This window comes from Phocoena sinus, chromosome 5 (genome assembly GCF_008692025.1).
Source record: "Phocoena sinus isolate mPhoSin1 chromosome 5, mPhoSin1.pri, whole genome shotgun sequence".
In the NCBI taxonomy this organism is placed as follows: Eukaryota; Metazoa; Chordata; class Mammalia; order Artiodactyla; family Phocoenidae; genus Phocoena; species Phocoena sinus.
The window spans coordinates 115,093,970-115,109,050 of NC_045767.1; the positions used below are offsets into that span (position 1 = coordinate 115,093,970).

The 15,081-nt window shown below is 37.7% G+C and overlaps 1 protein-coding gene across 1 annotated transcript in view; it reads right to left on the reverse strand.

The window, feature by feature from the left end:
• Positions 1-2,177: 2,177 nt before the first annotated feature.
• The window catches only part of ABCE1 (ATP binding cassette subfamily E member 1), a 35,687-nt gene continuing 22,783 nt past the window's right edge, over positions 2,178-15,081 (reverse strand). The window contains exons 14-18 of the mRNA XM_032632700.1: positions 14,546-14,656; positions 14,312-14,454; positions 14,074-14,196; positions 4,265-4,376; positions 2,178-2,687 (exon numbers count right to left, since the gene is read on the reverse strand). Coding sequence (XP_032488591.1) covers positions 2,640-2,687; positions 4,265-4,376; positions 14,074-14,196; positions 14,312-14,454; positions 14,546-14,656 — 537 coding nt within the window. The 3' untranslated portion in view covers positions 2,178-2,639. The remainder of the gene's footprint in view (positions 2,688-4,264; positions 4,377-14,073; positions 14,197-14,311; positions 14,455-14,545; positions 14,657-15,081) is intronic.

The window sequence follows — 15,081 nt, forward strand, 5'->3', positions numbered from 1 at the left end:
GACTTGGGCACATGCAGGGTTGGGAGCTGGAACTATCCACTACGATCTGCCCGTATTACCCTTTCCTCTCACTAAGCTCTTCAGTGCGCATGCTGACTGGTCTCTGACCTGTGTTCTGGTTCACATAGATTTTACCACTCTTATCATTACAGGTGCTCCTTCCCCTGGGAGCTGCCTCCTCCATGTAGCTCCCGCCCAGAACTATTTCTCTTCTGAACCACGTGGTGCTCACAATACACCAGGCACTGGGGTTGAGGGCTTGACATATGTGTACCTAAATGAATGAGTGAAATTATAGAACCAACTAAGTAGTTATCCGTTCTTTCTACAGAAACACAGAACCTCTATGGCAAGTAGATTCATTCCTTCAATACAGTAGGCAAACAAATGCCAGACACCAAACTGCACATTGAATCTGTAAGCAAGAGAGAAAGCACTGGACGACTTCAAGATGCTATGGTGTAAAATTAGGTTAACTTAAATTACATAGATACACTTTTTGTAAAGACTGCTGCACACTAGGTTGACTATAAACAATTTATATGTACAAAATTTAAATTCAAAAGGTAATGGGTGTATAATATATGTCTCCTTTATTCCCTATTCTTAACCATCAAGTTATCCTTCCCAAAAGCATTAACTTTCTTGAGTATCCTTTTGTGTATTTTAATATTTTGTATATTTTCATATAAACAGTGGTGTATTTTAATAATTTATGTTGCACCATGCTTTTTTGCTTAGAGATTTTTTCTAATCAGGATATACTGAGCAGTTTCATTCTTTTCAAAAGCTAACATCTGCATTCATGTATTTGAGTTGGTAACATTTTATAAAAAAAACCCTTTTCCTTGTGTTAACAATTTTAAGTCCTTTTCTACTGCTATACAAAATTTTAAGTAACATGTAAATCTGTTTTAAAATTTTCATTTACATGCAAAATAATACAATTGATACATATTTTATCAGCAGTAAGTAGAAAGAACTGTGCTCTTATAATACAAATATTTTAAGGACATAATACAGAATCAGTAAATGAAAACAGCGTTTGTCTTATTTTATTCAATACATTTGAAATAATGATTCACAAATTTAACCTATCTTTAAAAATAGGCAATACTTATTTTAGTATAATTCCATTTATGTACAAAACAAACCCTTTACATATTCACAGTTAAGTGCACAGAAAAAAAGCATGAAAGGATATATATTATTAAACATAAACACTGGTAACATTTGGGAGGGTAAAATAAAGGGAAATCATAACTCTATTCCATATATTTCTGTAATATTTGAAAATCTCACAACAGACATGTATTTATGGATTACTCAGATAAAGCAATATTTTTAAAAGGCCTAACGGGGCTTAGTTAAACCATACTTTCTATCCACTGTTTGCATATTAATTAAGGCTTCTATTGTTTCAAGAAGCTCTAAAAGTTTGTTCAATAATTTCTAATTTTCCTAAACTCTTTTCCTCACTTGTAGTATAAGTTAGTTCCAGCTCAGCACATTAGGCAGAAGTATAATTGAAAGTGGTTTTACACTACAGGTATCCCACTGTTCAAGAAATTTGGGTAAGTCTTTAGAACTCCAGCTACACACTATCCAAAACTAAGAAAAAAAAGTCAAATAGATAATATCCTTTATATCCAAACCTGGAAATGAATATATCTGGTACCAAGGGATACTCTGTATTGCTATCTGGGGACCAATTTGCGTTAATGTTGCCTTTAGGTAAGTGGCTCACAGTCCTTGGCTGCCCATCAGAAATCTCTGGAAGTTTAAAAATACACAGATGCTTAGGGACCAACTCTAAAGATTTTGAACCTATACTGTATTTTTAAAGGAAACAAATATTCTTTAAAATGCTTTTTCCAAAATCTTGATCAGTGATTACATAAAGGTATGTTTATAGAATGACATTACCTTGAGAATAATTACAGAATATAGAATCTTATGAAATTCTACATCTAATTCAGAGTAAAGTCAGGATTTATTTTTGGGGGGCGGGGGTGTTGAAATGATTTTTTTGCTGAAGATATTCAAAAGCACCAAAAACATTGTCAACAATGCTTAAGTCGGTAATAGTCTTTTCCCAGCAGTGGTGTTCTGTGGCAGATAATCTTCCTTTGAAAGTCTAAACACATTGACAATTTAATGCAAAGACTGAAAACATATATAATCCTGATGTTTATTTATCAAATTTCATCAGTGGCATCATTGACCGTCTTTTAAAATTAAGGGCAGTTTCATTATAGTGGCATACCTGGCAAACCATGTAAGTACAGAAACCTTTTTCAAGATTTTTAAAAGGGGGCAACACTGCTCAGCATTTGGTACCTGTACACCTACTGAGTATCTTCCCATACATCATGAAAACTTGGAGGTAATTTGTATAGCCTGAAATGTCTTCATTTTAGAATGTTACGCACAAAAAGGGCCTTATCAAGAACAGAAAAGTGGCATTTGCCGTATTCAGACTACAATTTAAAACACAACTGGCTTTATGTTACAGTAAGTAAATTATACTTCAATCTCCAGAGCATGTGGAACATAAAACCTGATCTAAGTTTTATATGACAAAAATCCCAGTAAATGTTTCTTTTAATAAATGGCTTATCGATATTCTCAGATTCACTCTAATCATCCAAGAAAAAGTAGTTTCCACTCTTCTTTTGTTCTACATCCTAAAAAATAAAATAGAGAAGCAACAAAAATCAACACTATTCTCCTATATGTAAGGGCAGGGTAGACTTTCACCTGCAGAATTACTTAGCAGTGTTTCTAAGTGTCTATACAACCTCCTCTGCACTCACTGGCTGCTTCTGGATATGCCTGGTTCCACTACTTAAAGGCAAGATTACTATCTCTGCTACCCATCCCTACTGCCTGGACAACCTTTCTGCTGCACACCTCACACAAAATTCCATTACATAAAATACTTAAACATATAAAATTTTGTTATATAAAATACTATTTCCAGAAAAACTATTAAATTCCATTTTCATCATTTTAACTTTAAGCTTCTGGTAAAAAGGTAACACTGCCAGTTTCAGAACTGCCTATTACACAGAAAGTATATAAAAATAATTTTCCCAGCACTGTTTACAGACTGGCCAGTAATGATCCAACTACCTACTTGCCTAGCTGCTTGCTCCCTTATTAGGATTGAGGTATGACTGTCTAGGATGAGTGGATATACAGAAAATGATAAGTGTATCTGGGGACTGAACTAAGTCTCTACCCAAGAAAACTACAACACAAAGTGTTTGTAATGCTTCAGAAGAAATTCTTATGGAAATTAAGCTGTGCATAAGTGTTCTAACATTTAGTTCCTCTCTTCTGCTTAATATGCTTTTCAAAACTGAGAAAACTCTTCAAATTTAATTTAAAACTTGCCATTTCATTATCCTGGCCAGAGAGTAAACATTTATAAACAAAATATACAGTGAAGGCTAAAGGCACCCAGATATTATGTTAGATGCTTAAGAATACATGATGTGCACCATGTCTCTGCCTTCTAAGAGGACTCATTTTAGTAGCAAAGCTAGAGGAGTACAAATATGAAAGGACAGTATGTGTAACATACTTCTAAAGCTTCTAAGTATTAAGGATGGTGGCTAGAGGGCCATGAAATGTAAGCAGCATTTTAAAGAGGCACTGCAGGGATACCAGAAACACAGAAATGCTTTTTTAGCATTCATTTTTCTTTTTTTGAGAGATGAAGAAATGACTTGTCTTCTAAAAAACACACATTTCACAGACTATATATCAAGTGTAGGGTGCAAAATTATTTTACATACTACAAAGAAAAAACAACCACTGACAATTTAACTGACAAAATGTTTTTTCATTGTTTAGGATTTAATGCTCATTGAAGAAGTCTGTTTAGACTCTTAAAATATGCATTTTAATCATGTGTTGCTCTTCTGCGTGCACAAAAAGAAAATGTGTAAGAAATACTGATTAAGGTATTTGTAAAAACTTCTGTTTCAAGTGTAATTTTTCTGAAGACATTAAATGGCAAACTCAACAGAAGCAGTACAACAGTGGGTGCAACTCAAACAGACAATGCAGCAATGGCAGCTACATCACAATTGCTGCCTATCAGACTGAAGTATGCCATCAGATACTAAAATGTGAAAAACATGAATCTTAGGATGAAATGACATATGATTTTAATGACAGCCTTCAGTTTAAAACATGCTTTTCAATTATTTACACTGAGAAGTTATCCATGATTTAAGGTGATGTTTCTACATACCTTAATTGAATTGAGTTTGTTTATTCTTGGCCTATAGTTGTTTGGATCTCTTCTGAATGTAATTTCAAGCTGAGACAAAAATTTATTCATGCCAGCCAGAAGTGTTTGAGGACTAGGGGAAAAATAAAATCTATCAGTTGTGATTGAATTTCACCCCCCCAGTTTAATTACTTTTTTAGGATGAAGAGTATTACGAATCACTGTTCCCTCTAATTCCCCAATCATAAGTCATCTGGATAACAGTATAGTTACAGTACATTATAAAGTCTATATTCAGAAATGTCTTTGCTTGGACTATGTAGTTTGTTTGGCTATATTTTTATGCAAAACAAACACAGCTTAAAGTGCTTCTGATCTGGAAAGAAAGTCAGCGAGAAGTACTGCTTTAGAAAAATAATTTGATTGAAGAATTTCAAATCTAAGATATTTAGGGGAGAAGAGAATTTAACAGAAAAGGTAATATTTATGTTAGAAATTAGGCACAAAGCAATATGTACAACATAATGGTGTTTAGTAATAACACCTTTTAAAATTTCTATACTTTATTCATCTTTTCTCACCCAAACTACTTCTTAAATCATGTTGTCATATCATACATGTGGAACATTTTAAGCATTTTGTAAATACAAAGGGAGGATCACTATTTGCATAGCTTTATATAGTCTAAGAAATTTCCCTAACTCTCAAAGAAGTTATGTTATTTTCAGTAACTGATACATAAATTTTAAATAGAAAAAAAAAAAGAATTCTAAGAAGTTTAGTACTTCTATTCCTTGGATGAATTATTCAAATAGCAAATCCATTCCTCCCTAAACCAGCAAACATTATGTTGGAATCACATGAACTTGCTGTTTTTACAGGTCAAATGGCTGAGTATCAGGAATTTCATACAGTTTAACCTAATAAGGTTTCAGCACTAAAAGTGTAAAAAATTTCTCATAAAAAAAATTTCCCATAAACTAGTGTAAAGTTCTTTATATTACAAGTACTCTCAATCAAGCCAATAAGGAAAAATGAGAGAAAAAGGGGACGGAGGAGGTAAAATCATTCATTTTTAACTCTGCTGTACATTAATACCAGATATCTGGGGTGTAGTGAGCTTTACCACTAGTGGTGTAAATGGGGCAAATCATGCATCCAAATAATGAAACAGACAAAACTGAACCTGAAAGAAAAGGTGAGGGGCCCAAAGCTCCACATACTTATTCCCCTGGGTCAGGAGTTTACCATAGTCTAAAAAACGCTATTCTACCCAGGGCCATCCAGTACCGAATATGAATAATCTTGGGAGTTACAAAATCATTTCTAGGATTTCTGGTTATCTCTTTCCTTATTAAAAATGAAAACAGTATGACTAATGTCTATATGTTGACTGGAAATTTCAAAATAATTTTCTGGGGAGATTCAAGATGGCAGAGAGTAGGTGGACGTGGAGTTATCTCTCTCCACGGATGCATCAGGAATACAACAATAGATGCAACAATTCTCACAGAACACCAGCCAAAAACTAGCAGAAGACCTTGGACACCGGAAAGGAGTATAAAGATCCCTGCATAACTGGGCAGGATGGAAAAAAAGAAGGGAGAAGGAGAAGAGGAAGCCGGATGGGACTGCATCCTGGGGCGGGGGAACTGAAGCAGAGGAGAGATTCCCGAATTTGGGGAAACCTCCTCTATGACGGGGAAATTGATTGGGACAGAAGGGAAGCATCTGAGGCTGCTGGAAGAGGGTGAAGCTGCTGATTTGTAGCAGACAGGACAGAGTAAGAAATACACAGATGGCCCATACAGTGGCCCTACATGACCCAGACTTGGACGTGTGTTCACAGGTGTGCAAGGGGGCTGGGAGCTGGTGTGTGGGGATTGGAAAACAGGCCCAGAGCAAGAAGTGCTGTTGGCTGTGGGAAGACGGACCGAGGGGACGGGAGGGAAGAAATCCACCGCAGGGAATGCCTGTGGAGGAAGACTGCACTGCCATGGAAGCAGGGCACTTACTGCTGAGTCCCACGCAGGGGGAGGAGCCATTATTGTAACCTCTCTCTCCCCACATGTCGCTGCCTGCCAACGACAATAAAAGAAGCCCGCTCAGGGTTGGCTCTTGTGTGCTGGCTGCTGAGACATAAAAAAGCCCCCTCAGAGCTGGCCCTCATGTGCCTGCTGCCAGGTGTCGGAAAAACCCCGGCCAGGGCTGGCCCTCACGTGCCTTATGCTGGGCGCTGGAAAAGGCCCTCACTAGGGCCATATCTCTTGAACCCATGGCCGCCGGCTCCCCTGTGCATTTGGTGCCACTGGGGCTCCCGTGATCCAAGCAGTCATGCCACCTCTGCACCCGGTCCTCACAGGGCCAGACCCAAGAGCTCCAAGGCAGCCTCAGGACCAGACTCCTGCAGGCAGACCACACGCAGAGGTGGGGATAAAACCAAAGCTGAACCCCAGGGACGGGGCGACTAAGGAAGAGGATGGAAAATCTTTCCACTGGCAGCACAAGCTGCAGATTAAATCCCCACGATCAGCTAGGAAGACCCTGTGTCTATGGAACATCTGAATAGACCAATGAGTGTTCCCACAAATGAAAACAGTCCAGCTCTGGCAACTGTGGACTTTGGGGGCAGCACACGCAGGAACTGGGCCACATCAGAGCTGGAGGGGTCCCCAGGCCCACAGAAGGTCCAGAGACCAGCCCAGAGACAGAGGAGGGGCTCCTGGGGAGGTGGAGGGGGGCTGTGGCTCACGGTGTGTGCAAGGACCCTGACAGCGGAGACCCCAGGGAAACAATTATTACTATTAATTTTATTATGTTTTGATTCATTCTGTTGTTGGTTCTAGCTTCTTATTTTGTTTTTGGCTTGCTTTATTTTCTTTTCTTGTTTTGTTGTTTTAGATTTTTATTTAGTCTTTTGGGATCTCTGTGTTTTATAACATATTTTTATCTTTTTTTGGTATATATTTATATTTTTACTTTGCTTTTCTGTTGTTCTGTGTTCCTGTCCCGAATTTTTTTCTTCAATATATGTTTTTTAATATTTCCATTTCTTCTTTGCTTTTCTGTTGTCCTATGTTTTTCCCTTTTTATTTTACTATTTTCTAAATCATTTTTATAGGTTCGGTTTCCTTGCTTTATCATTCAGCGGGCACACTGCTTTCCTTTTGTTTTTAGGTTATGTGTTTTTGTTAGTGTTAATCCTAATTGTTTGATTTCATTTTTGAATTCTTCTATTTGTCTGGTTTTTCTCTTGCTTTTTTTGTTTTATTTGGCTGTTTTTGTTTCTTTTACATGTGTGTGTGTTTCTGGGTTTTTTTGTTTAATTTTGTTTTTACCATTTCTCCAGGGTTTCGTTTGTCTTTTTTTTTTAATGTTTTCTATTTTGTATTTTTTATATTTCTGTTTCTACACTGATTTTCTGTTGTCTTCTTTCCCCTTTTTCTTTGGTTTTTTAATATCATTTTTGTCAGTTTGTTTGGTTTCTTTGCTTCATTCTTCAGTTGGCACTATGCTTTGATTTTGGGTTTTTGTCGGCTTTCTTCTTAATTGTTGATTTTGTTCTTGGGTTCTTTTGTTTGTCTGGTTGTTCTCTTGCTATTTGCTTTACTTGGTTCTGTTTTTGTTTCTTTTGTGTGTGAGCATTTCCTTGTTTCTGTTTCTATTTGTTTGATTTTACTTTTTACCATTTGTCTGGGGTTTTGTTAGACTTTTTTTTCTTTTTTTTTTTAAACCCCTTTATTGCCAGGACAAGCGACTTGCAGGGTGTTGGTCCCTCGACCAGAAGTCGGGCCTGAGGCTCTGGAGTGGGAACACTGAGTCCAGGATGCTGGACCAGTGGAGAATTCCCAGCCCCAGGGAAGATTAATCTCTGAGAGCGCTCATGGAGGCCTCTATCTGAATCCAAGACCCGGATTCACCCAACTGCCAGCAGCTCCCAGTGCTGGACGCCTCACACCAAACAACAAACAAGACAGGAACACAAATGCACCCATCAGCACACAGACTACCTAAAGCCATGCTAAGCTCACAGACACCCCAAAGCACACCACCTGAAACGGCCCTACTCACCAGAGGGAAAAGACTCAGCTTCACCCACCAGAACGCAGGCACCAGTCCCTCCCATCAGGAAGCCTACACAAGACACTGGACCAACCCCACCACCGGGCAGAGAACAGAAGCAAGAGGAACTACGACCCTGCAGCCGAGGGAAAGGAGACCTCAACTACTGTAAATTAGACAAAATGAGAAGACACAGAAGTATCTTACAGGCAAAGGAGCCATCTAAAAACCCACAAGACCAAATAATTGAAAAGGAAATAGGCAAACTACCTAAAAAAGAATTCAGAGTAACGACAGTAAAGATGATCCAAACTGCTGGACATACAATAGAGAAAATACAAGAAACATTAAAAAAGGACCTAGAAGAACTAAGGAGCAAACAAACAGTAATGAACAACACAATAACTGAAATTAAAAACACTCTATAAGGAATCAATAGCAGAATAACTGAGGCAGAAAATGGATAAGTGACCTGGAAGACAAAATGGTGGAAATAATTGCCGAGGAGCAGAGTAAAGAAAAAAGAATGAAAGGAAGACAATCTCAGAAACCTCTAGGACAACACTAAATGCACCAACATCTGAATTATAGGGGACCCGGAAGAAGAAAAGAAAAAGGGTCTGAGAAAATATTCTAAGAGATTGTAGTTGAAAACTTCCCTAACATGGGAAAGGAAATAGTTACCCAAGTCCAGGAAGCACAGAGTTCCCACAGAGGATAAATCCAAGGAGAAACACACCAAGACACATATTGATCAAACTAACAAAAATTAAATTCAAAGAAAAAATATTAAAAGCAGCAAGGGAAAAACAAAAAATAACATACAAAGGAATCCCCATAAGGTTATGAGCTGATTTTTCAGCAGAAACTCTACAGGCCAGAAGGGAGTGGTAGGATACACTTAAAGTGATGAAACAGTAAAACCTACAACCAAGATTATTCTACCCAGCAAGGATCTCATTCAGATTGAACAGAGAAGTCAAAAGCTTTACAGACAAGCAAAAGTTAAAAGAATTTAGCACCACGAAACCAGCTTTGCAGCAAATGCTAAAGAAACTTTTCTAAGTGGGAAACAAAAAAGAAGAAAAAGACCCACAAAAAAAAAAGCCCGAACAATTAAGAAAATGGTAATAGGAACATACATATCGATAATAACCTTGAATGTAAATGGATTAAATGCCCCAACCAAATGACACAGCCTGGCTGAATGGATACAAAACAAGACCCATATATGCTGTCTACAAGAGACCCACTTCAGACCTAGGGACACATACTGACTGAAAGTGAAGGGATGGAAAAAGATATTACATACAAATGTAAATCAAAAGAAAGCTGGAGTAGCAATACTCGTATCAGTTAAAATAGACATTAAAATAAAGACTGTTGGGGCTTCCCTGGTGGCGCAGTGGTTGAGAGTCCACCTGCTGATGCAGGGGACATGGGTTCATGCCCCGGTCCAGGAAGATCCCACATGCCATGGAGCAGCTGGGCCCGTGAGCCATGGCCGCTGAGCCTGCGCGTCCAGAGCCTGTGCTCCACCACGGGAGAGGCCACAACAGTGACAGGCCCGCGTACAGCAAAAAAAAATAAAAATAAAAAATAAGAAAATAAATAAAGACTGTTACAACAGATAGGGAGGGACACCACATAGTGATCAAAGGATCAATCCTAGATATAACAGTTATAAATGTTTATGCATCCAACGTAGGAACACCTCAATACATAAGGCAAATGCTAACAACCATGCAAGGAGAAATCGACAGTAACACAATAATAGTAAGGGACTTTAACACCCCACTTATACCAACGGACAGATCATCCAAACAAAATAAATAAGGAAACATGAGCTTTAAACAACACATTAGACCAGATGAACATAATTCAAATTTATAGGTCATTCCATCCAAAAACAAAGGAATACGCTTTCTTCTCAAGTGCACACGGAATGTTCTGCAGGATAGACCACACCTTGGGTCACAAATCAAGCCTTGGTAAATTTAAGAAAACTGAAATCGTATGAAGCATCTTTTCTGACCACAATGCTAGGAGACTAGATATCAATTACAGGGGAAAAAAACTGTAAAAAATACAAACACATGGAGGCTAAACAATATGCTAGTAAACAACCAAGAGATCACTGAAGAAATCAAAGAGGAAATCAAAAAATAGCTAGAAACAAATGACAATGAAAGCACGATGACCCAAAACCTATGGGATGGAGCAAAAGCAGTTCTAAGAGGGAAGTTTATAACAATACAATCCTACCTCAAGAAACAAGAAAAATATCAAATAAACAACCTACCCTTACACCTAAAGCAATTAGAGAAAGAAGAACAAAAAAACCCAAAATTAGCAGAAGTAAAGAAATCATTAAGATCAGATCAGAAATTAATGAAAAAGAAATGAAGGAAACAACAGCAAAGAGCAATAAAACTAAAAGCTGGTTCGTTGAGAAGATAAACTGATAAACCATTAGCCAGACTCATCAGGAAAAAAAGGGAGCAGACTCAAGTCAACAGTATTAGAAGTGAAAAAGGAGAAGTAACAACTGACACCACAGAAATACAAAGGATCATGAGACACTACTACAAGCAACTATATGCCAATAAAATGGACAACCTGGAAGAAATGGACAAATTCTTAGAAAAGTACAACCTTCTAAGACTGAACCAGGAAGAAACAGAATACATGAACAGATCAATCACAAGTACTGATAGTGAAACTGTGATTAAAAATTCTCCAACAGCGGGGTTCCCTGGCGGCACAGTGGCTGAGAGTCCACCTGCTGATGCAGGGGAAACAGGTTTGTGCCCTGGTCCAGGAAGATCCCACATGGCGCGCCTGTGCTCCGCAACGGGAGAGGTCACAACAGTGAGATGCCCGCGTACCACAACAACAACAACAAAAAATCCTCCAACAAACAAAAGCCCAAGGCCAGATGGCTTCACAGGCAAATTCTATCAAACACTTAAGAGAAGAGCTAACACCTATCCTTCTCAAACTCTTTCAAAATATAGCAGAGGGGGCAACACTCTCAAACTCACTGTATGAGGTCACCATCACCCTGATACCAAAACCAGACAAAGATGTCACAAAAGAAGAAAATTACAGGCCAATATCACTTATGAGCATAGATGCAAAAATCCTCAACAAAATACTAGCAAACAGAATACAACAGCACACTAAAGGATCATACACCATGATCAAGTGGGGTTTATCTCAGGAATGCAAGGATTCTTCAATATATACAAATCAATCAATGTGAAACACCATCTTAACAAACTGAAGGATAAAAACCATATGATCATCTCAATAGATGCAGAAAAAGCTTCTGACAAAATTCAATACCCATTTATGATAAAAACTCTCCAGAAAGTGGGCACAGAGGGAACCTACCTCAACATAATAAAAGCCATATATGACAAACCCACAGCAAACATCATTCTCTATGGCAAAAAACTGAAACCATTTCCACTAAGATCAGGAACAAGACAAGGGTGCCCACTCTCACGACTATTATTCAACATAACATAGTTTTGGATATTTTAGCCACAGCAATCAGAGAAGAAAAAGAAATAAAAGGAATCCAAATTGGAAAAGAAGTAAAACTGTCACTGTTTGCAGGTAACGTGACACTATACATAGAAAATCTTAAAGATGCCACCAGAAAACTACTAGAGCTAATCAATGAATTTGGTAAAGCAGCAGGATAGAAAATTAATGCACAGAAATCGCTTGCATCCCTGTACACTAACAATGAAAAATCAGAAAGAGAAATTAAGCAAAGACTCCCACTTACCATCGCAACAAAAAGAATACCTAGGAATAAACCTACCTAAGCAGGCAAAAGACCTGTATGCAGAAAAGTACAAGACACTGATGAAAGCAATCAAAGATACAAAACAGATGGAGAGATATACCATGTTCTTGGATTGGAAGAATCAACATTGTGAAAATGACTCTACTACCCAAAGCAATCTACAGATTCAATGCAATCCCAATCAAATTACCAATGGCATTTTCCACAGAACTAGAACAAAAAATTTCACAATTTGGATGGAAACACAGAAGACCCCGAGTAGCCAAAGCAATCAAGAAAGAAAAACGGAGCTGGAGGAATCAGGCTCCCTGACTTCAGACTATATATACTACAAAGCTACAGTAATCAAGACACTATGGTACTGGCACAAAAACAGAAATATAGATCAATGGTACAGGATAGAAAGCCCAGAGATAAACCCACGCACATATGGTCACCTTATCTTTGACAAAGGAGGCAAGAATATATGATGGAGAAAAGCAGCCTCTTCAATAAGTGGAGCTGGGAAAACTGGACAGCTGCATGTAAAAGAATGAAATTAGAACACTTCCTAACACCATACACAGAAAGAAACTCAAAACGGATTAAAGACCTAAATGTAAGGCCAGACACTATAAAACTTAGAGGAAAGCATACGAAGAACACTCCATGACATAAATCACAGCAAGGTCCTTTTTGACCCACCTCCTAGAGAAATGGATATAAAAACAAAAGTAAACAAATGGGACCTAATGAAACTTAAAAGCTCTTGCACAGCAAAGGAAACCATAAACAAGACAAAAAGACAACCCTCAGAATGGGAGAAAATATTTGCAAACGAAGCAACTGACAAGGATTAATCTCCAAAATATACAAGCAGCTCATGTAGCTCACTATCAGAAAAACAACCAACCCAATCCAAAAATGGGCAGAAGACCTAAATAGACATTTCTCCAAAGAAGATATACAGATTGTCAACAAACACATGAAAAGATGCTTAACATCACTAATTATCAGAGAAATGCAAATAAAAACCACAATGAGGGATCACCTCACACCAGTCAGAATGGCTATCATCAAAAAATCTACAAACAATAAATTCTGGAGAGGGTGTGGAGAAAAGGGAATCCTCTTGCACGGTTGGTGGGATTGTAAATTGATGCAGCCACTACAGAGAACAGTATAGATGTTCCTTAAAAACCTAAAAATAGTACCACCATATGACCCAGCAATCCCACTACTGGGCATATACCCTGAGAAAACCATAATTCAAAAAGATTCATGTAAATATTCCTGCAATGAACACTGTGGTACAACTGCCAGGATATGGAAGCAATCTAAATGTCCACAGACAGATGAATGGATAAAGAAGGTGTGGCACATATATATCATGGAATATTACTCAGCCATAAAAAGGAACAAAACTGAGTTATTTGTAATGAGGTGGATGGACCTAGAGTCTGTCATACAGTGAAGTCACAAAGAGAAAAACACATACCGTATGCTAATGCACATATATGGAATCTAAAAAAACGTTAATGATGAACCTAGTGGCAGGACAGGAATAAAGACACAGACGTAGAGAATGGACTTGAGGACATAGTGGGGGGAAAAGGAAGCTGGGACGAAGTGAGAGAGTAGCACTGACATATATACACTACCAAATGTAAAATGGATGGCCAGTGGGAAGCTGCTGCATAGCACAGGGAGATCAGTTCGATGCTTTGAGATGACCTAGAGGGGTGCGATAGGGAGGACGGGGGGGAGGCTCAAGAGGGAGGGGATATATGTATACTTATAGCTGATTCAGTTTGTTGTACAACAAACTGTTGTACAACAGAAACTAACACAACATTGTAAAGCAATTATACTCCAACAAAGATTAAAAAAAGAGCCAGCCAACTTGAAATAAATAACTAAATAAAGTAAGTTTCTAAGTATTGGAACTTAGTCTAGAAAATAGTTTTACCTGTTTGCAAGTGTGTTCTTAGATGGAACACCATCAAAAACAATGACTCGATCTGCTAGATAGGTGGCCATGATGAAGTCATGTTCCACAACAAAGGCTGTCTTCTTAGCATGGAGTATGAAACTAAAACACATGATTTTGAAAAGCTTTATATCATCATATTCAAACACTATATTAAGCATTTTTGTCTGCCACTACACACGATCACAGGTAATACTCTTTATGAGTGGGACATTACCGTTTGACAACTCGAGCAGCCATCAATCTTTGCTCAGAATCCAAATATGCAGATGGTTCATCAATTAAATAGACATCAGCAGGTTTGCCCAAACAAAGAGCTAAAGCTACTCGCTGCAGTTCACCACCAGATAATGTTTGCACCTATTTCCAAAAGAAGTTCAGTAAACCATGTAGAGACATCCAAAGTTTAAAATAATAAAATGATAAAACAACAAAAATTATTCTAGAGTACCTCTTGATCGATGATGTTTTCAATTTGCAGAGGCTTCATTACATCAGTTACAAATTGTGGATGAGTGTAAGCATCTCTGATCTTTTCATGTAGTAGCTGGCGAACACTTCCCTTATTTAATGGAAAAATGGAATTATTTAATGGAAAAGTATAGTATTTAATGGAAAAGTATTGAAATTTTATTTCAGTATAGAACTACTCTAATTATGAATCTTGAGAAAGTTAAGCTACACAGCAAAAGTGTATCAATTTGCCACCAGCAGATATCGATAGTATTTTGATGCTTATCCATCAGCTATGACATGTTTTGAGACTTTAAAAATTAAAAACCCACCATGTCCAAGTTAAAAAAAAACCAAAATCTTAAAATTTGAAAGTAGTAAATGATAAATGTTTCAGGGAAGAAATCATTAGAGACTAGGAATACTTCTAAAGGTCAATATGGGTATCAAGTAATCTTAGGCAATCTGTCAGCTAACACAAAATGCATGATAATATGACAGGGATGAATTTAAGATGTCTTTTAACTGGTTATT